Source organism: Malaclemys terrapin, chromosome 15 (genome assembly GCF_027887155.1).
Source record: "Malaclemys terrapin pileata isolate rMalTer1 chromosome 15, rMalTer1.hap1, whole genome shotgun sequence".
In the NCBI taxonomy this organism is placed as follows: Eukaryota; Metazoa; Chordata; order Testudines; family Emydidae; genus Malaclemys; species Malaclemys terrapin.
In genome coordinates, this window is record NC_071519.1 from 29,544,737 (window position 1) to 29,567,993 (window position 23,257).

A 23,257-nucleotide genomic window follows, 5' to 3' on the forward strand; every position below is an offset into this window, starting at 1 on the left:
CAGAAAATCAATAAGAGATTACTTCACTACCAGACACTTTCTCAAATCTACCTGGCTCCCTCACATGTGCACATAAGAAAAACCATATGAAGGCGAGCGTGTTAAATGAAACAAAGCATTAACTACTGGCTTCTCCTGACTGTTTCTATTAGATCACATGCTTTGAAATAAATATCACTCTTTTCCAAACCCTGCATTATTTTACTCATCCATATAAGGAATGTGTTGCTGAAACAGGACAGGAAGCCGCCTCAGTTCTAAGTGAAAGGCCTATTTATTCCAGCTATTGTTCTTGTCAAATCTAAGGTAGCTTCCAGTTTTTACTTAACTACACAAAGAAACAGTGAAACAACAACAACAAAAACCTAACCAAATGAAGACCAGAAGAAAGCTCTGTGTAGCTTGAAAGCTTGTCTCTTTTGCCAACATAAGCTGGTCCAATAAAAGATATTACCTCACCTACCTTGTTTCTCTACTATCTTGGGAGCAACACAGCAACAGCAACACTTCAAATAACCAAATGATGTGAAGTGGGGGATGAAATTAGTCCAAGATACAAGTTTAAAATAACAGTGTATAGATCTCTAGGCTGTTGTATACTGCTGCTGCTGCCCATTACTATAGTATCTCAGCAGGGTGTGGTGTACTTACAGGGGCAGAAGTGAAGTTCCCCATGTCTCCACTTTACAAGGCACTACAAATGTCACAAATTGGTGAGTTAAGGGGAGAAGAAGATGCCAATAGAATACTATTACCTGAGTGGAGTAGTAACCAGACTTATAGAGCCATAGGAAGAGAAGGGCTTCTGATATGCTTTTAATGTTAACCTGTAGGATGATTTAAATCTAACTATCTTTTAAAATCTAGTATTCCTACCCAGAAAAACCCTTCAGCCTTCTGCACTTTTCCCTGGTCTGTCCTTTCCTACTGAATTGCTTGGGACACTGAGTAATTCCCTCTTTCTTATATTTAATATGTTAGACTGTTGACTGTGAGCGAGGTCTGTTTGTTCCCCTGATTTGTAAAGCACCTGTCACACCATGGTCTTTTCACAACCGGTTTCTGTAAATCAATTTTCCAGAGAGCCCAGTGAGGTGTTCATCAAAACTGTGACTGTCTTCCATTAAGTATTATGAATCTTTCTTTCTTTGTTCTTTTCAAGCTGTGTAATGAAGCAGTCTAGGTTAAGGACATTCTTTGTGGTCAGAGTCCCTGGGTGTCTTAAAGGAGCTTTGCAACTCTGAGCTATTCTAAATACTGTGGGAACAATAATCCATACTAGAAGATTTGCACTGTATGAAGACTTTATACCTTGTGCAGACAGATGTCTTTGAGGACAGCTATAGAAATACACTGTGGGTGGATAGAATGCTGAGTTTTCATAGAATCATAGAAGATTAGGGTTGGAAGAGACCTCAGGAGGTCATCTCGTCCAACTCCCTGCTCAAAGCAGGACCAACCCCAACTAAATCATCCCAGCCAGGGCTTTGTCAAGCTGGGCCTTAAAAACCTCTAAGGATGGAGATTCCACCATCTCCGTTCTCGTACTTCACCACCCTCCTAGTGAAATAGTGTTTCCTAATATCCAACCTAGATCTCCCCCACTGCAACTTGACACCATTGCTCCTTGTTCTGTCATCTGCCACCAGAGAACAGCTGAGCTCCATCCTCTTTGAAACCCCCTTTCAGGTAGTTGAAGACTGCTACCAAATCCCCCCTCACTCTTCTCTTCTGCAGACTAAACAGGCCCGGTTCCCTCAGCCTCTCTTCGTAAGTCATGTGCCCCAGCCCCCTGATCGTTTTCGTTGCCCTCCGCTGGACTCTATCCAACTTGTCCACATCCTTTCTGTAGTGGGGGGTCCAAAACTGGATGCAGTACTCCAGATGTGGCCTCACCAGTGCCAAATAGAGGGGAATAATCACTCCCCTCGATCTGCTGGCAATGCTCCTACTAATGCAGCCCAATATGCCATTAGCCTTCTTGGCAACAAGGGCACATTACTGACTCGTATCCAGCTTCTCAGCCACTGTGATCCCCAGGTCCTTTTATGCAGTTTTGGTTTATACAGTACAATATATGCACAGTATTAATATGTTCTTGGAGTAAGGGAGTTGACACTGGTTCTGGAAGAAAAGTTTAATCAAAGTTTTTTTTTTTTTTTTTTTTTTTATGTATATTTACCGGTTACTAATTTTCCAGTGATGGTACTTATTATTATTTAGATTGTAGTAGAGCCTGTAGCTCTTTCCAAACTCAAAGAAAGCCACAATGCCTGCCATGAAGAGGGGTAGAATGAGAAATTGAAATACAGATTGAGGGAATTGCCCTTTGTCAAGATGGAACAGACTTGCCTTTCTAGACCTGGCAACTTGACAGTTTGGTTTGCTTTACCCAGTGTGCGTCAATGAATTTTCAGTGTTTTGACACTGTACCTTACAGTATTCCTAATAAACAAGCGATCAGCTCGTCCTAGAGAGAAGTCACAGTTTAAATTACTATCTTCCAGACAGTCTATCCAAATCTCTTCACAGCAGCTTCCAGCTGTTGCAGGAAAATGTCTGTGGTGAGTTTCAGCTGTCTTGAAATGGTCACCATCACCCCAGTTGCTGGTATCCCTCAAATCCTGACCAGTCTTACTTGAAAATTACTTATCACACCCAGCATCTCTACAGACACTGAGAATTTTAACCATGATGATAAGCTATGGTACTTTGCGCTCATTGGAGATGGAAGGAAACATCCATCAGTATAAATGGACAAACTGGTTTCTATCATATGTAAAATAAATAAATAAATGTGTATATGGGCCAGAATGGGGTGTAAAAGCAAATATACCTTTAATGCTAGCTTTAGAAATTGCACTGGAATCTTTAACAAAATTCCAATAGACCAGAGCTGTAAAAGCAGATGACAACATTTTAGATTTAACTTGCTTGTTACTGCTGCTAAGTGTATGTCTACATTGTAATAAAAGACCTGTGGCATGGCTGCGGCTTGCCCGGGTCAACTGACTCGGGCTCGCAGGACTTAGGTTGCAGAGCTAAAATTTGCAGTGTAGACTTTCAGGCTCGGGTTGAACCATAGGCGCTGAAACCTGGTGATGGAGGTTGGCCACAGAGCCCAGACATCTACACTGCTATCTTTAGCCCTGCAGCCCAAACCCCGCCGCCTGAGTCAATTGACCCAGGCTCTGAGACTCAGAACTGTGGGTTTTTCATGGTGGTGTAGACCTATCTTAATAGGCTTGTGAATTCATCTTTGTTAAGCCGTTAAGAGAGTTGTGTTGAATGTTTTTCAGGTTGTACCTTTGAAACCTGACTGCCTTGATATCATGTGATTTGTTAAAGTCATTTTATGATTGAGATGATATTCAGCATACAACTACGATGAAATCACAAACCTTAATCTCCAGGCTTTTGTTTGTTCTTGCATTTTGCTAAATTAAACCTAATTAACTCATTATGGCTTAGGGAAGAATGTTAGAAACTCCCAGGTGACTTCAGATCTGTTTCTGCAGATCGGATCCAGAATGTTTTACATGAATATTTTTAGGTGGAGGTAAGGTCAGTGCAATCTAATTGAGATCTCTAGCCTATCACTGCCTGGAGGATAGAGAGCTGCAAGTTCCCACAGTACCTGCTCCTGAGGTGGTAGCAGCAGCAACACGTAAAATACAAGAATTTAAATGAGTTGGGATGAAAATAATTTTCATCCCTTGTGGGATGAGGAGCTTGTTTCTCTAGCCAGCAGGAGAGAGCCAGAACTTCACTGCCATGTCCTTGTGTATCTGAGTTCCCAGCTGCCACTTAACTCAGTCCACTAGATAGCACAAGGTCAGTAAGCCCTCCAGGGACTGGCACGTCAGGCTGACTTTTTCTGATTCATACTTTTAAAGGTCCCATGATTAGAAAGGAGAATAATATTTCACATTCCTCTTCCTGAAGTCCTGTATTTAATATACTCAGATACCCATTTATTTTGAATAGATCTTGTAATGAGATTGTTTGGAATGCAAGTGGCTATTGAGCTCTCTAGTGGGCCTATTCTTCCATCTTATCCTCAGTGCAGAAGCTGTGCAGTAATTGAGCCTAGATGATCCAGGAGGTCACGGAAGTAGTTGCTTCTCCAACAGGGTAATGGCATTCCTGTTACAAAAGACTTCTAGAGAGTAGATTATGGGTTGGGGAAAATGTGATTAGGAGGGCACAATGAATCCATTAAATCCAGATGAAAAGACACATGAAGTATGCCCTGTACTGCTGAAACCTGATCCGAAGCCCACTGAAGTCAATAGAAAGACTCTCATTGATTTTGACAGTCTTTTGATCAGGTTCTTAGTGAGCACTTTTGAAGATCAATATCTTGTGGTGCTATTAATTTTCATTTTAGATTTCTTTGACCCAGGTGTGGCTAGATCTCTTGACAAAGGTCAGTCTTTAAATGAGAATAATTTTATTGAATTATAATAGAAAAAATGACTACTTTTCCGTTTGCTTTCCACACTCATTGTCCCAGAGCAGCCAAGATTTTTCTTCAATGTTTTTAAATGTGTGGGGCAAAAATCTTACATCCGATTTCAGCCTGAATTTGGCATTTCCTGACTGATTATTCATAAATCCCTTTAAAGTCAGGGTTTGCTTATAACAAAAATGCAACATGCTAATGCAACCATGTCTTTCACAGTATGAATGGTATCACTGCAGTATGGACAGAGGAAGGTATAGCGTTCCCAATATATTTATTACTGTAAAGCGTTCAGTGAGATAGCAAAATGATCAAGTGAGCTAAATATTGTATGATGGAAGAATTTCAAAGTTGTCATTAGGAGGCGTGTGTGTGTTGAGAGAGAGCGAAAGCTCTCTGGGTTTAATTTTCTATGTAAAGAATGATGGAAGGGAGACTATTGCACTCTAACTATTATTACATCGATGCAATAAACTGAGTAAATGACCACAGTTGTGATGTAGCACTGTAATAAATCATTTATCTGTCCACATTCTTTCATTGCTCAGATAAGAATGCGATACAGAGGAATCCTGTGTGCTTGAAACTGTGCGAGTATTTGGGAAAGCAGAGCACCACTATCCAAATGCGTTTGCCCGGGGCACTTGAGAAACCTCAAAGGGTTCCTGATGACCAGGCCTGGTGAGGAGCTCTGTTTTACATCTTGCCTAAAAGATGTCATCTCCAGCAACAATACCAGTGCATTGGTTCAGTATTGAAACTCAGAAAAAATGCAATCAACAACACCACTCTCTGCAATATCAGAGTTTTCCTTGATTTTCCATCCAAGTGTTGACCAGGCCTAATTTGGTTTAGCTTGTGAGGTATGATCTGATCCCATAATACGATATGACTGCAGATGGAGACTTTATATATGGAAGATTTAGAGCTTGTCTACACTTAAAATGCAATAGTGGCACAGCTGCACTACTTCAGCATAGACACTTGCCTACATCAACGGGAGACGTTCTCCTGGGTAATCTGTCTCCTCAAGTGGCGATAGCTGGGTTGATGGAAGAAGTCTTCTGTCAGTCTAGCACTGTCTGCACTAGGGGATAGATCGGCTTAACTACACTGTTCAGAGACCCGAGTGACATAGATAAGCTGACTTAATTTTCTAATGTAGATCAGGCCTCCAGAGAGCAATTTTTCTGTTGACGGAGGAAGCAGTTGTAGTCTTAAAGATTGAGCATCTGACTGAGAGTCAAAAACTCTTGAGTTGTAGGTTGTCATGTGCACATAACTCTACCTCTGTGTCTGTCTCCACGTTTGTAAAATAGGAGAAATAATATTTATAAGGCCAGTTTGTGATAAGCTGCTGTAAGGATGAAGGGGAGCACCTCCCCTTCCCTTGTGTGCTCACAAAAGAGCTTATCACAACTTATCCCAGAGTGCATATATCTAACTGAGCCACTGTGAGGCTTAATTAGTGAATATTTGTACAGCTCTTTTAAAATGTAGAGCACTTTATAGCTTGATTTCAGCTGTCCAGCACCTCTGGAAATCAGGCTCTGGATATCTCAATTTAGCCACCCAAAATTTGCAGACCCTTCTTGGGAGGGGAGGTAGCAATTTATCCTAATTCACACAGTAATTCTTCGTGAGCTGGAACAAACTCTGCCACCCTGTCTTATGCTTTAGCCACAAGACCATCTTTCCCCGCCTGAGTCACCCAGTGTAAATGTAGTCAGCAGAAGTGTTTCTACAGCGGATTATAGTACATGAAATGCTATTCATCTATTTATTGTAGAGGGTTTTTTCCTTTTTATCTCTGTAGCTATCTAATATCGATTCAATTTTTCTACTTTTAATTCTCCTATCCCCCTTGGCTGGGGGAGAGGAGATTGTTTAAAAAACAAAAAAACCTCAATTATTCAGAAAGGAGTCCCAGCCTGATACCAAGGAGATTCTTGCTACCTGAACTCACTTTTAAAGGAGACCTACAAAGGATATTTTATTTAAATAGGGTACACCTCTACCCCAATATAATGCAGTCCTCGGGAGCCAAAAAATCTTACCGTGTTATAGGTGAAACTGCGTTATATCGGGTAGGGAAGGCTGTACCTCTCCAAACAGCCTGGCCCCGATCCCCACCTACTTCCCGACCCCTGACTGACCCCTCAGAACCCCCGACCCATCCAACCTTCCCCCCCATTCCTTGTCCCCTAACTGCCCCCCCAAGACCCTCTGCCTCTTATCCAACTCCTCGGCCCCAGCCCGGCACCCTTAACACACTGCTCAGAGCAGCGGGTCGGAGCTGTCCCTAGAGGGGTGTGGGGCCCGGGACAAATCAGCCTCCCTGCTAGTCTCCTCACCGTCTGCCCAGCGCTCCTGCCCGCCCGGCCGCCACTCGCCTCCTCACCCCACCTACCTGCCCACCGCTTGCCTCCCCACTAGTCTCCTCACCGTCTGTCCGGCGCGCTTGTCCCCGTCTGCCCGACTGCTGCTCTCCTGCTCGCTGTCTTCCCGCCTGCCTGCCTCCTCGCTCACCTCCCCATTCGCCTCCTCACCCCGCTTGCCCACCCGCCTCCCACCCGCTTTTACCGCGTTGTATGCCAACCCATGTTATATCGGGGTAGAGGTGTATATGCACATTTTTTTGCTTCTTTATAGGATATAAAAAAATCTCTGAAGGGTTTAATTTCTAGAGCAGGTTTCTTTCCTTGCTTGTTTTTATCTTAGAAATAACCAGGCAGAAGTGCCAAGTTTAGTCTTCCCTGATTTCACAGAAGTATCCTTTTTAAGGGTCCCAGAGCATGCTTTGTGGAGGGATAACACTTTAATTGAAGGGCTCAGGGGGGTATACCTTTAACAAAGTCCATCTTTTTATTTAAAAGTTTAGTTATTAGGTCTTAATAAAACTACTCATAAAATTGTACATTATGGATATGTCTACACTGCAGTGGAGAGCATGCTTCCCAGCATGACTAGACCGATATACTAGCAGGGCTCGAGTGAGTGCGCTAAAAATAGCACTGTGGATGTTGTGGCTCCCACAGAGATTCAGACTAAGCACCTCAGCGCAGACCTAGAGGGTTCGGTGGGCTTGAGAGCCCAAGCTGCTGCCTGAGCCGCAGTCTCCACACTGCTATTTTTAGCATACTAGCTTGAGCCTTGCTAGCACAAGTCTGTCTACTGGCATTGGGAGGATCACTCCCCACTGTGTAGAGGTACCCTTAGAGTCGTCTGGGGCAGATGAGACATGAATTTCTAATGTAAAAGATAAACAGGCAAAAAAATGTGTTTTGGTTTCACAAAAAACACCCTTTAGGCCTTCTCTGTACATCATAACCCCACCTCAAAGGCATAAGCCTAATTTCCCCCCTCTGGCCTACCTTTAAAATCGAATGTTGTCTAACTAATCCAGTAAAATTACCCAATGTACCCAGAGGCTCCCTAGACCTATTGCTTTTTGGCATTACAATGCCTAGGACAACCCTGTTTGACCCATCAGAATTACATAAGCACTTTGACTGAAATTCATAAGTAAAACCATTAATCAGAGATGTTCCAGACAGATTATTTCAAACATACAGAAGCAGGGGTCAGTACCCCATTACATCATCTTTATTTGTTTGCATTTTAAAGAAGCAGATTTGACCTGTTAGCTGAATTCAGTCAAAGATTGGTTGTGTCAGGTAAAGTTCTGTAAATGATTAATCCTGTTCCACGAGACCATCTTCAGTAACAAATATGAAGGTGTTGGAAGTTGCTTCATAGTTAAAATTGCATTAAGATTTGCAATTAGACTAGAACTAAAGTCCCTTAGTTAAACACATTGAGAGAATTCAGTCTACAATTTTTTCACATTAGCCCTTCCTAGGTCATTACAATTTTCTATTTTTTATTCCCCCCTAAAAGATTCGTTTGGTCAAGGAAGAATTTTAAAATGCGCCCTTAGCAAATTTTGTCTTAAGAATCTTCCTCCCTCCTCGTCTCTTTTGATTAGAATAAGCTAGTCCACACAGCCATCAAACTCCTCTATCTGCACAGAGAGCCTGCGGAGCGGGAGGGGCAGATGAGCCAGCTGGGGAGGTGCTGAGGAATGGTGGGATAAATAGAGATGTGTGGGGTCAGGGAGAAGATGGGAGTTGGTTTTTCATCAGCTATCCTTTGGTGCTGCTGCAATGCAGTGAAGAAATAAGAGCCTTGAAAGACTCAATATGTAAAATTTCAAGACTAAAAATCAATCAATCAGCATGTGTAACAGGGATTTTATTCCTGCTTTAACTACAAATATCAAGGCAACCTAAATAGGCCAAGGCAACCTTAGTACTGTTCAGCTGCAGATTTCAAATATGCAAACCCCATTCTCTAAATGACCATTTCCCAAGTTTTCCACTAAAGCTGCCCTTGACCTTCAGCCAAAGACTATTGTGCATGAGGAAATTGATTTATGCTGGTCCTTTGGGTGGTTGCTTGAGGCAGCTTTTATTGGACTTTGGCAAATGAGCTAACCATGAAATCCATTTTCCTAGCCTGCTGGTGCCAGACTCCTTCAGTTATGTTACTTGCACCATTGGCATAAGCGTGTGATCAAACTGAGTTATCAGTCAGCAGTCACAGGCTGTGTGGGGGGCAAGGTGTCTCTTGCTTCTGGGATCCTGATTGTCCCCTGGAATTTTGGTTTTTGTGTTTTTTGTTTGTTTGTTTTGTTTTGTTTTTAAATTTGGCATAGGACTAGCTGGCAATGAACCTGTGAAATCTATGAGAATGGCAGTAGGTTTCTGATGAAAGCCATAAGATGATGAACTCTTGGACCTGAAGCTAGAATCTGAGGGAAAGGAATATAGCCATTTATCATGTGAGGTGAAACAAGAGGGGAAACTTTTTAAACAGGACAAGGGATCACTTATTAAATCAGATTTAAGGAAGGAAGTATGGACTTTCCATGGAACCGGTGGGTGTACTCTCATTGATACTGAACATTTCTCCTGCCTGCCATATTGACTGGCTGGTTCACTCCCAGTTTGACAGTTCCTTCCTCATAATTGATGGTTTCCTAAATCACCACCCTAATATAGTTCTCCTAGGTCACCTGACTGCAGTTCCTCCCTAGTTTTGCTGCTGAATGCTTCCTTACTCATTAAGGGCCAAATCCATCATCCCTGACGATGTAAGGCCAGAGCAATACTACTGAAATCAGTGACGTTTCTGTGGCTTTACAAGTTGTGTAATTGAAGAACAGACTTTGGCCATGAATATGTCTTGTGTGTCTTTCGCCAGCTATGTTACACTTATTCCAGGTCACATCATAAAGAAGCAGCTTAACTATTATTGATGGTTTGTAAATTAGATTAGTTCTTTTACAAATTCTGTATGGCTGAAATATTGCCAGAGGGAAATGTTTATTAATGTTGGGGGGGGGTAGAGTGTCTGTGTCTTTTGAGCGCCTTATGCAACCTTCAGGATGTAAAAGCTTTTTTTTTATTTGAGTTTTTTCCTGCTAAATTTCCCCTCCAGCCACATTACAGGGATCACAGCCAAATGGCAGCAGACTGTCTCCACCATCCTCCACATTTTACAAACTTTGTATTTCATTATAGCAGCTAATAAGCCATAATTTATCACGTATTGACAAGTAGCCATGAAAATGAGGGGCAGGGATGCAGATTTATAAAACAGCCTATGATGGTATTAAAATCCCAAGCTATAATTTATTTTAGAAACATGAGATTATATTGTTTGGTCTCCTCTGATTTATCCAAGCAGAAAATAGTAGAGAATAGTCAAGTTTTCTCTAAACCCATTTGAGTCATTATTTACCATCATGGATATAGACCGTTCAAAGAGGCATAACAGCTCTTACTTGTTGGGATTGAAAGCCAGGTTGCAGCATTTAGCCTTGCTCCCCTCTTTGTGGCTGGCCACCTCCCTGCGACATATTTCCACTTCTTCTCCAATCCCTTTGGAATGATTTGCATCTTGAAGGCTCTCAGATGGAGCAGTCCCTATACGACTGCTTCAGGTGGCCTTTATGTAGCCCCACTTTCAGGTTCAAAGCACCTATGCCATAAGCTTCCAAAGTCTTCTGTTAAGCAGGGTCCACTCACTGCTCACTCCACTTGTGGAGGGTGCTGAGGGTAATAAATGGGGGAGTAGTCCCAATTGCCCTTCAATTCGTCTTAACCACTGATGGCACAGCAAGTGGGGATTGTATCCAGTGTCTTCAGTGCCTGCTCTGTTGGTTTTCCTTTCCTTCTGCCCTTCTGGCAGGGGTGGGGAAAGCAGTGCTATCATTGTTTGTAATTAGTTTTTCTAGGTATGTCTGCACTTAAAATGCTACAGCTGCACTACAGCAGTGCTTCAGTATAGACCCTATCTGTGCTGATGTGAGAGTTTCTCCTGTCGGCGTAGGTAATCCATCTCCCCAAAAGACAGTTGCTAGGTTGATGGAAGAATTCTTCCAGTGACCTAGCATTTTCTACTCTGGGACTTAGGCCTGGTCTACAATAGAAATTTACTTTAGTATAAGTACATCTCTCAGGGTTGTGAAAAATCCTCACCCCTGAAAGATGTTGCTAAAAGAATTCTTCCGTTGACCTAGCTACTGCCTCTCAGGGAGCTAGATTATCTACGCCAATTGGAGAAGCCCTCCTGTTAGCGTAGGTCAGCGTTCTCAAACTTCATTGCACCGTGACCCCCTTCTGACAACAAAAATGACTACATGACCCCAAGAGGAGGGGACTGAAGACCGAGCCCACCGCTCCAGGCGAGGGTCCAAAGCTGAAGCCAAAGGGCTTCTGCCCTGGGCTGGTGGCATGTAACCTTAGCCCTGGACGGTGGGGCTTGGGCTTGGGCTTCAGACTTGCTGGGGCCCAGGGCCAACACCAGCTTTGGTGACCCCATTAAAATGGGATCGTGACCCACTTTGGTTCCCGACCCACAGTTTGAGAGCCCCTGGCGTAGGTAGTGTCTACACTGAAGCACTGTAGTGGCATAGCTACAACAGTGCAGCCGCACCACTGCAGCATTTTAAGTGTAGACATACCCTTAGGTCATCTTAACAATGCCGCTCAGGTGTGTGGATTTTACACACCCCAAGAGATGTAGCTAAATTGACCTAATTTTCTAGTGTAGTGTAGTCAGTGAATCAGCCTTCTTAACAGAAGAAAAAGAAGAGGAGGCGGCCCATGTGGCCTGGGTATCCTATGCACCAGCAAAGACAGAGGGCTGCCTCACACAATCCTGCTTCTGGGTGAGGTTCTTGAGGCCTGGTCAACTAATGGAATCTGTGCAAGGGCCATGGACAATCTGTCCTTTAGCAGGTAACTCTAAATGATGGTTTCCTACAAAAATGCTTCTTACTTGTTCAACTAAACAATTCAAAATCTGTTTGGAGAGGAGGTTTTAAACATGCACGCACACTCTGAAGGTTTGTTTGCAGTTGACGTCACATGATAGAACATTGCTGATGCCCCCAGCCAGAATGCATTTTGCCCCGGACTGCTCCTATCTCTCTGGCCAATAAGAAATGTTATTTCTCTGAAGGGAGTAAATTTTACAGTATAATGCTTTAAAACTAATGTACACAAAGGCATGTGTGTGCACATGTACACACAACATGCTCTCCACACAGCCTGAATTACTGAAAGTTGTTGAACTAAACTTTTTAGCTAATATTAATGTGTACTCCTGAATAAAAATTTGTTGGCATTTTAAAAATTAAAGCTGAAGCAAATGCAGTAGTATGAGAAATCTGGATCTCCTGTTTCAAAGTTAGGATGCAGCAGGTCTGTGCAGAAGAGGAAGTGTGCATGTGACATGCTGCTAAAGTCAGTCTCCTATGATGGGAAAGATGATAAAGTAATTTTACGTGAACCATGTTAATATTACACTAGGTATTGTGCCACCATTCAGCATCCTTGTCTGGTGCTAATTATGTCATCAGTTACATGAAATGAAATGAAAATGGGACTAGCTCAAACTCTGCACCCCAATATTAATCAGAGTTCCTTAGTTTACTTTATTTTAGACAGAAATTGAAAATGTCCAATGAATGGAAAACCTGCAGGTTACTCCAGAGATGTGACAACCAGGGACCAAATCTTAGTCAAGACCAAATTAAAAATCATTCTGCTCCCTCTTCCTCTTTTTAACAGAAGCTACTTTTAGACTAACAGCTGAGATCTAAAATATATCGCAGTAAGCAAATATTTCACTGTGGCAGCTAGTGGACCTTCTGTTGCACTAATTACTGTCCCCTGCATTTGGATTTCATTCCTGTTTTCATAGAACATATGTACTAATGTGTTACTGGGATGATTGTGTGTCAGATTGGGGAGAGGGAAATGCATTGAATGGTTCATGTTCCATATAAAAGGAACAAAGTAGACATTTTTAGTATAATTCCTGTACAGTCTCCTGGCTGGAGCATATATGAATGTCAGATCTGTTCTGTTTGAACAGTTAAAAGATTAGAATTATCCATGTAGTTTCATAGTAAAATTTCACTGCATCTGATGGTACACAAAAACCTTTTAAAATAGTTCTAAGAAATAAGTTCTATTAATGAGAGAAATTCTGTATCTCCTCTGAGCTGTAGTGACTTGTCCAATGTTTGAGTCAGGCATATTCCTAGAATACAACCTCAGAATTTATTGGTGTTGATTATTTTTGGCTTGCTACTAACCATTTAGCTATAAATCACCTTGCATTTTTTAAACTGGTTTCATCCAGCAAATAATGAAGCATGTCCTGTTCACTGGCCCCTCCTGTTGGAATTCCACCACCAAAGATTTATTATTGTGATGCAATGAGTCTGTCATGCAAATTGCTATACATACATCTGCTGCTGCCTGTGGTTTAATCATGAATAATACCAGTACCATTACTGCACCTTTGCTGTTAATTGCACTACCGCCTCATGAGAGAAAGAGAAAGGATTGAACTGGAGACTGGCCTCCACTTGGGACAGTGAATAGAAGCTGCTGCCTATGCCGTTCCTGTTCTGGGGATCCATAGAGACTTCTTTTTCTAGGGCTAGCTATAGTCCAGCACTAAATTTACTGTCACAAAAATTATTAATTATAAAAACACACTGATCGTAATGCCTGAGGTATGAGAAGGAGCAGCACCCAGCTAGGTCTGTTGTTGCATAAATATTGGTTGTCTGTATTCTATGGAAACAATATAATTAGGCAGCAAGGCTGCATGTGGTGAGAATTCACTGTGAGGCCTGGCCTACACTTAAAAATTAGATTGACCTACCTGTGTCACTCAGGGATATGAAAAATGTGCCTGAGCCTCATAGTTGGATCGACCTTGTCCCTGAGGTAGATGTGGCTAGTTTGGTGGAAGAATTCTTCCATCGACCTAGCTCCCGCCTCTTGGAAAGTTGGATTGCTACATTGATGGGGAAAAAAACTCCTGTCAGTGTAGGAAGGGTCTACGCCATGGTGCTACAGCACAGTGTCGACATATCCGTAGAGAGAGAGAATGGAGTGTAAATGTCGTCTTCAGGTGACTAAATCTTGAAACAAAGCTGAAACATTATAATAGCAAAAGCCAATTTATTGCAGCTGTCCTTCTGTTTCCATGGAAATAGTTCCTGTTTTATGACAAGGGAATATCAAACCAAAGCATGCATCACTGAAGGAAGGGACAATTGAGCTATGTTGCACAATGTTTTTTTTCCTGGCTCTGAAGCCATTTTGCAGAGGGGCTTGGGTGAATAACTGTTGATGTCTGAAATTGGCCAAAATCCTTCTCTTGTTTCTGTGTCATAAATGTTTGAAAGAAATTATTTTAATCACAGGGTTATCGCATTTCCCTTGAAACATGCATTATTTTCATAGATTACCTTGCCAACCACGGCCGTCTGAGTGAGCCGGAGGCCAGGCGCAAATTCTGGCAAATCCTCTCTGCGGTGGAATATTGTCATAGCCGAAAGATTGTGCACCGTGACCTCAAGGCTGAAAATCTCCTGCTCGACAACAACATGAACATCAAAATAGCAGGTACTCAGAATACAGTTGATTCTAAATAATACCTTATTTGTATCCATGGAAGCACCTGGTCTGCTCCAACAAATCAGTTGCTGTTGCTCAAATGATTCCACTAACAGTAAGAAGTGGAAAGGCAAAAGAAGGCAATATTTTACATTTGTGGGTAATTTGTGATGATGGCAATAAACACCAACTAAAAATAACTCCTAGTTTAGTTCCTTTTTGTCTTCAGAAAAATGGAACTAATGTATAGAGTTGTGGTGTGGTATTTTGGGGGGGAGTGGGGGTCCGGAGAGTGGTTTTTTTGTAGTGTCATGACACTTCATTAACACTGCCAGATGTGCAGGTTAAAACAAAATTAATCAAATAACTTCTTTCAACATAAAAAAACTCAAAATGGAAGCCTATTGATTTTTCTTTTACCATGCATGATTTCATTTTAATAAATTTAGACACAGCAGATGTTCTATGCAATGGGATAATTTTGCTGCTGGTTACTTCATTACAATTCCAAGAACCCTTCCAGACTGATTTTAGCCCTGACACTCTAGCATAGGGAAGGGTTGGGTGACACCCTCACTTGGAGAACTTTTGTGATTGGCAGTAGCCAGGGAACGGGGTGGGGAGGGATAGGGGAAAAGGAGTCTCTGCAGTAAGAAGCTGGTTTTCAGTGAAGTAAACTTGCCAGTTCTGACAAGAAAGTGCAAATAGCCTTTCAGTTGGTTGACGAAGCTGTAGGGATACTCTGTTAAGATACAAATCCCTATCGCATCATCTTGTTGTTGGACTTCCTACCGAGGTTTCCTGCAGTGGCTTAAAAGCCATTGCCATGATGCAGGATGCATCTTGATCTCTGATATTTTCCATACGGACAAGGCTGTAGGAATGTGTTAAAGGTAACACTCAACAGACTTTTGTTTTAAAATTGGCAAAAAACAATGAAAAGGGAGGTGTATTTAATTTCAATGTGTGGTGCCTGCTTGCCTGTTCCATATCGCTGGTAGAACATTAGACTATTTCTAGTTGCTGGTTTTAAACATACTGGAGGACATTTTTGGTTGAAGAAAGACTGGAAGGATCCTTATTGTTCTATTTTGGGTTAAACCTCCATGAAACTTGGGGGTGTAACAGCCATGCTTCATTTAAAATAGTAGGAACAGTTAAACTCCTTCATGATTACTGGCTCTGTCTACCCAAAACAAAGACACAACCAAGGCCACTCGTGAATTTGAATTATGTGGGCGGAGGGCTTCACTGTGTATTGTTTGAATAGGAAGTGTTTGGGGATGGGAGACAAGAAGCAGAGAGGTACATAGAAACAGGGAAGGAAACTCCAGACGTAACCTGGATAAGTTTGGTGTGTGGTCCTGAGAGAAGCCTGGAGAAAGGACTTTTGGGTCTGATGCTAGCTAAGAGAGATTTGGGACTCTGAGGAAGGAAGCAGTCTCCTGTTTGGTTCCTGCTGTGTTCAGGGGGAAAAAGGATTTTGTACATTTTTGTAAATAAACAAGATTACAACAAAGGTATCTGACTCCATCAGTTTCTTCTCCTAACTGGAATCTGCAAGACCCCAAATCTTTGGCTAGGTGCTCAGGTCAAGAAGAGTAACAGGATAGCTCAGTGGTTTGAGCATTGGCCCACTATAAAACAAGGGAGCAAATGGACAATTAATAGCTGGTTCTTGATGTCAAGTCCTGTATACTTCATGGCCACACTTATGCATCCTTGTAGCCAGGGTGCTGGAACTATTTGTATAGTGGGGGTGCTGAGATCCATTGAAGCAAACTGTAAACCCTGGATATAATGGAAGCCACTTCAAGCCAGGGGATGCGGCAGTACACTCTGCAATCCTAATTCCTGCAGCACTCTATTGTGTCACACTAGAAAGTCTGCAGCAGCTTCAGATAAACGAAAAATGGAAGGCTTTTATTTCCTGTAATCTGAAAACGAATAGCACAGTTATTGCAATAGTCCCCATGTAATTTCATTTGATATTAAACTTCATTTTATTTGATACATTTCAGGGTTTTTTTGTATGTTTCAAGATTTTGTATTGAAAATGCATATCTGTTGTTGAAGTTGTCAGGAAACAGGAGGATTTTACAGTAACTTTGCATGGAAGTTGGGATCTTTGGAGTAAGGGACAAATGGGGCTTTTGGCATGGAAGGCCATTTGAAACTGTGGACCAAGTGCATAATCTGGATGTTATAATAAACGGTTCAAAGTGAAATAGTAAATAATGTCCAGAATGAATTTGTAGTATTCAGTTTCAGAATTAGCACCCCATTAAAATTAATTGAGCAATTAACATTGTTCTCTCAGAGCTATTGGTGACAAAGATACCTGAATTGATACTGAGGCTTTTAGGCAGTTCTCTCAACTTCATTCTACCACTTGGGCAGCTTCATCAGTACTAGCACTGATAGGACACTTGGAGTGTTTTGGGGTTTGTTTGTTTTTTTGACCATTGTGTCATCTAGACTTGCATTGACCATTGGTAAGGCTACGTTTTTGCCACGGATATTTTTAGTAAAAGTCATGGACAGGTCATGGGAAAGAAACAAAAATTCACGGCAGCCTGTGACCTTTTCCTGACTTTTACTAAAAATATCCCTGACAAAAGGGGTAGGTGGGTTCAGCACCCACTGCTGCTGGGGCTCCCGCTGCTCCCACTGATGCGGTGTGTGGGAGCTCTGGGGTCCCCCTGCTGCAGGGTCCACTCGCCCCGGGCAGCTGGTAGCTGCAGGGTCCTGCAGCTGCGGCTGTGCAGCTGTGGGGAGTCCCCGCTGGCTGCTGTGTGCTGCCGGCTGCCCACTGCAGCTGGGCATGCAGGGTCCCTCCACCAGGTTGGGAGCTGTGAGGGTGGCACTGGCTGGGAGCTCCAGCCCCAGGGCAGAAAATGTCCTGGAGGTCAATGGAAGTCACAGATTCCATTACCTCTGTGACCTAATCGTAGCCTTAACCATTGGTTTGCAGTCTGTTCATGTTTTCTAAGGGTTTCTTTGCACAATAAGACTTAACGACTTATGACTGTTGCAATTATTACTATTTTTTAGAATGAAAGCTGAAATTCTGGAGCAGTACTTGGGCAAATTTTGCAGCTCAGAATTGCAGCGTATTTGGACCCATCTACTATCAGTAGCTGTACTGAATTAATGAACATTCTTGGCCTATTATTTGTATTGTCTTTCATTTCTTCTTCTGTTCATCTCTTCTTCCCCACCCTCTCCCTCCATTTTATTTTCTTTGCCATTTTTTTGTGCTATTGTTTGCCCTGTCCAACCAGGATTGTTTTTCAATTTCCTCCTCAGGGGTCTGAGCTGCCTTGAAGGTTGTGTGCTGTATTCAGAGAAGGTCTCCTTTTCATAATTTCCTTAGAGGTGCAGGGAAGCAAGTTCCTTGCCTCCCTGAACATTCCAGCACAAGCACAACAAAGGTTCACAAAAACACTATTTCAAAGGCATCCCAAGAGCCCTATTAGCCAAGGAAAGGTTAGAGACATGAGCTGTTCTAGCATAGGGAATTTCACAGCGTGCATTCTCCAGGATTCAAATATAAATAAAAGCAAGGTGAAATTATAAAGTTATTAGCCAATTCCATTTACTGCTTTGTCAGGCACTCTCTCTTTCTCTTCAGATCTTCTGTAGTGCTATCACTGTATTGTCAAAATGCTCATTACTGTGCTGGCCTGTGGGTAAGTATCCACGTTAGCCAGTAGTCCCACGTTTCACACTTTTCATATCCTGTGATTCTTGAGTACAGCTTTGTCATACCCAGAGTGGTCCCTTTGTCCAGCAGTGGCTCTAGTGATGGCTAATCAGAAGACAGTTGTAGCTGTCAGAAACATTATGGTGATTGGTGCCAAGTCACCTCTTTCATTAATTCCACAAAGTGATGAGCAGTGAATTTCACCCAGTGTTTCACCCCAGACTGCATGGTGATGTGTTATCACAGAGGTCCTTGTCCTTTCTCCCCTTCCGCAATGGGTCATTTGTGCTCAGATGGATGCAAGTTGCTGTATTCTTCACTGCCCCCAATCATCAAATTGAGAAAGAGCAAAAGGCAACTAGAGGACTAAAGCTAGCTTTAATCCTCGCTGTCATGAAAATACTGTACATTTTTTTTAAATAGCAAATTAAAGCAATTGATTATTTTGAGAGACAGTTCTGCAAAGTCAGAGGAAAACCAAACTCAGCTGATATCTAACTCCAAGAGTGTTCTATTGTTGTTGTAATGGCATTGGGCTTTTTGAACTAATTCTTTGGGCCCTCCCTCTGCTAGTCAGTCCAGCCATCTGGGAAATCCAGCCACACATCCAGTTCTGCTATGGAAGAACAATGAGTCAACGGCTCAGCTGCATTCTTCACAGTAACTTGCTGGTTCATCTCACTAGTTAATTTGCTGGCAAATCTGCTTCTGGCTCTTGGGGTTCTTATTCTGAAGCTTTTTCTTTTTAGTGGCCGAACACTTCTTAGTCAAATATAGAAGTAGGAATAAAATTGCACACTGTGGTTCAGCTCAATGGTGAAGACACTGTGACCCCAAAAAACCTGTTCCCAAGAATGTATGCTGAAGTATTTGTGAGATTGTCACCCCTGCTGCTTAGGCTCCCCCCCCCCCCCCCCCCCCCCCCCGGAAAAGGCAGTACTGCAAGTTACAGGTTTTTTATTTAAAATCCAAAAAACAATGGAGAGAGGTCCAAGGAACTTTTCTCAACAGGGGTCTTTATGTAAGGTAAATAAATGTTAATCCTAGGGAGCAATGACTCCTGAACTGATTGTTCTAGGGGATTATCTTCCAGAATTTTTTATATATAAATAAATCCAAACTCAAAATGTGTCCTAAATAACAAACATACATATATTAACAAGGCCCTCCATTTTTTTTATTTTGTTTAAAATTACCCAGGAATTTATCATATGTTCATTACAAAAAAATTAAAATAGGTGGAAATTGGTGCAACAAGTTATCAGTTTTCTGAGTAAGCATCTGGGTTAATATTGGGGGATGGGAGAACAGAAAAAAGCAACAAATAGAGAAACGTAAGAGTATTGAAAGTAAAAAGTTTTTAATGCTGTGGTTGATTTCATGAACTGTACATTAACAGTACATACACATATGCACACATGTGTGTATGTTGCCTTACTTTAACATACAGCCTTGTATTTATTATTAACATAATTGCACCTACCTAATGCTTTGGATTTCCTTAACATAATCAGTATTTTCATGTACTTTAGTGATCCAAAAAATTGGGTGAAAACTGGTAAAAACCAAATAATCGCTTTTACAGAACCTGGGAATTTTCTGGTAAAAATTGAAAACAAAGGGCTTTCTGTACTGACCAGATAAAATGTCTGCTTGGGGAGAGATGTGGTTAGGGCTGTTACACTAATGCATTCTCCTTCAGATTTTACCCTGCATTATTTTTTAGTTTACTTGGTTTTGGAGGGTCTGTGAGGGCCAGAGTGCAGATTGACTGCTTCTGCACTATGGCTCCACCAAATAAAATCTGTGCGCTCTGTAAAAGTCTGTGGAAAATAAGCATAGCTTTGAACTAGGATGAAACAATGAGAAGCTCTCTGTATACTTCCAGCCCATGAGAGCTTGGATTAGGATCTTTTATAGACTGAGAGTCCGCAGAGATCACATGAACTTGATCGCAATTGTGGTTGAACCAAATCAGGTAGGAGTGACTATTATTTTGAAGTAGAGTGCGCTGCTGGCTTGTCTTGCTGGTGGACAGTAAAATATGCATTGACGTCAGAATGGCTGATCAGTATTCTGTTCATGAAGTGGGTCAGGTTTGTTTCTACCACTCTCATACCTTTTCTTTATCAGCACCTCTCTCAACATTATCTCCTTCACTCGTATTACTATCATAACTAAAGATCTGTGTGCCTCCATGAAGCCAGGCAGGTTGAATTCTGTTGGTAATTTTTAAAAAGTGGATTAATTTAACCCTGAAGCTATTTGCAGGAGGATTTTTAAATCTGTGAATTACAGCCCACCTCAGAGTGTTAGATGCACAGCAAATATTGCAGAGGTTCTCTTATTTCTGGGAAATAGCTTCCGTTTTTCAGCTTGAAAACTGGTTTAAAACCTTACTCCATTGTTTTATTTTTTTAACAGATGCTCGTTTAAATTATGTAAAGACAAAAATTACACCTCTTTGATTCAAGATTTTTTTTTTTTTAGTTTAAGTAGTTTATTATTTTAAAGGGGTAACAAGGAAAAGAAACAAAATGCCAAGATCATTCAGACCAAGATTTGCAGACTGCAGGAACATACAGTTTATACAACTGAAAACAAAACTGTGAATGATCGTATATCTGAAGCACAGATGCGGGCAAAGGTTAAGAAGATAAAGATAACTCCATTGTATAATCTCAGCCCTTATAGCGGGTCCAATTGCAGCCCTCCTAAGATTCTCAGGGTGGCATATGCTCGATGGAGGGCTTTCTCTTGAAGAACACTAATATTCTTTAAATCTGATTGCTAGATCTGGAACAAGAAATATTAACAAAATTCATGTTATATTAAAGGGATCATCTCTGATCCAGGATGAAATCCGATTATAATGGAACAGCAATTACAAAACACAAAAACATAGAAATGAAGAAGAAACCTATTGTTTGTTTTGTATTTACTTGAGTACCAGTCACTCTAATGCTCTTATCAAAGCAAACCAATCAAACTAAAAATAAATAAATCAAACAGCCCAATGGTATACCTTAAATGTGAGGCCATATGCAATGCTCTGTCTACGTCTGGGTGGTTTTTTTTATTCAAATACATTTTTAACAATGATATTAATATGTGGGTTTTACATTTTTTAAAAATTAGAAGACAATTATAGAAACCTAGAAAAAATAAGAAAGGGGTAGTTTTTTATTACAAAGATATGGCCCAACAGCTGACATTGAACTCCAGACACTTATCCAAACAGGTAATTATCTTGTCCAACAGTGGAATGTGTTGGATTTGTAAAGATCTGAGCAATTTGCTGGAATATGTATCCCTAAGTATCTGAGATTTGCATTACATGAAGAAATCCAATCTGAGTTAGTAGGTGTCCGATTTGGGCTGTACCCTATTGCCAATGCATGCCATTTTCCAACATTTACTTTAAAATCAGAGAGAGATGCATGTTCCTCAGGAACTGAAGGGGAAGGAATTGAGGTTGTAGGATTGGAGATAAAAAACCGTATGTAATCTGCATATATGGCAACTCTGTACTCAGTGTTCAGAGAGAAACCTTGAAAAACAGCTAGTGTTTGGGGTCAGCAAGATAGTAGACAACCCTGTCTAGTCCAGTTCTTCAGAAAATAAGATGGAGATTTTCCATCGTTAACCAAAAGGGACATTCTTGGGGAATCTATACAATGGCTCTATGCAGGACATAAATGTCTCCCCAAATCCCAGTTTCTCTGTTGTGGAAAAGAGGTACTGCTGCCCACACCACTCGGCCACAGTCTGTCTTAGCATCCGGGGTAGTATAAATTCTGGATGTGTCGTGCCACTGACCAAATGGGGAGCAGGAGGCCAAAGTCTTGCAAGGGCCATGCTGTCTAGTTAGAACACCTACTTGCCCTTGGTGTAGATTTAGTGAATCTTAAATAAAAACAATGAGTATTTGGTTATATAACGTCAATACTTTACAGAGTTCTGAGAGAGGAGACTCTCAAGAATCCTTCATGCCCTAGAAAAAGACACATTTTTTACACCTGACCAACCCCATGTAAAGGCCCTCTCTCTTCTTTTGTTGTTCAGAAAACCCAAGTTACAGTTGAGTAAACTTTATTTTAATGGTCTTGAGCTCTGACCTTATCTGGATCCCTTCCTGGGTTCATTAAGATGCTTACTAAAATATTATCACTGCATACAAGAGAATGTTTTATATGGACTCTGTATTGTTATAAACAACTAGTTTAATTTTTTCAAGACAAGGCTGTCTGGGGGTATTCTGGCACCTTTTATAAAACTTAGAGCTTAAAATTATATGAATACAGCAACATATTCTAGTAAGTAGCCAGAGTGGAAACAGGTAGTACATCAGAACATAATCTAAATTAGTTAAAAAGAATTTTTAAAAAACTTCGGCTCTGCCTACATTACCCGTGCTACAGCAGCACAGCTGCAGTAGTGCAGACACTTCCTACATCAGCAGAAGGAGATTTTTCATCAGTGTAGTTATCCTCACTCCAAAAACTAGAACCATGCTGGAGAGGACCCTGAAGGATGCCATCTGCTGCCAGTATGTGGAAAACCTGAAACACAAGCCGGACCAGGGCAAAGTGTTTGAGGTGACGTGCAAAGTGGGACACCAGCAACCACATCCTCCCCGGGGGCAGCTTCAGCCAATTTGCCAACTGGAGATTCATCCATGGGGCCCGGCTCAACTGCGTTCCTCTGAACGGAGCTGTCTGCCACGGGAATTGGGACAAGCGATGTAGGAAGGGTGGCTATGCCCATGAGACACTACCCCACATCCTGTGTAGCTCCAAGCCCCATTCCAGAGCCTGGCAGCTGCGAGACAACACCATCCAAGATCGCCTGATCAAAGGCATCCCACCACCCATAGGGAAGGTTGCCGTGAATTCCACCATTCCCAGAGTGGACAGCCAACTGCGACGGACTGGAAGAAGATCATCATGGCGGACGCCACAGTGCCCTTCAAGAACAGGACCCCAGCCTTCCACGATGCCCGAGCTTGAAAGGTGGAGAAATATGCCCCTCTGGCTGACACCTTGAGAGCTAGGGGTTACCAAGTTCAGAGACACGCTGATCGTGTGAGCCTTTTGC

General features: G+C 41.9%; 1 protein-coding gene across 1 annotated transcript in view; it reads left to right on the top strand.

Moving 5' to 3' along the window:
* Nucleotides 1–23,257, top strand: part of SIK2 (salt inducible kinase 2) — a 104,356-nt gene that overhangs the window by 39,411 nt on the left and 41,688 nt on the right. Inside the window, exon 4 of the mRNA XM_054004873.1 lies at nt 14,302–14,463. Coding sequence (XP_053860848.1) covers nt 14,302–14,463 — 162 coding nt within the window. The remainder of the gene's footprint in view (nt 1–14,301; nt 14,464–23,257) is intronic.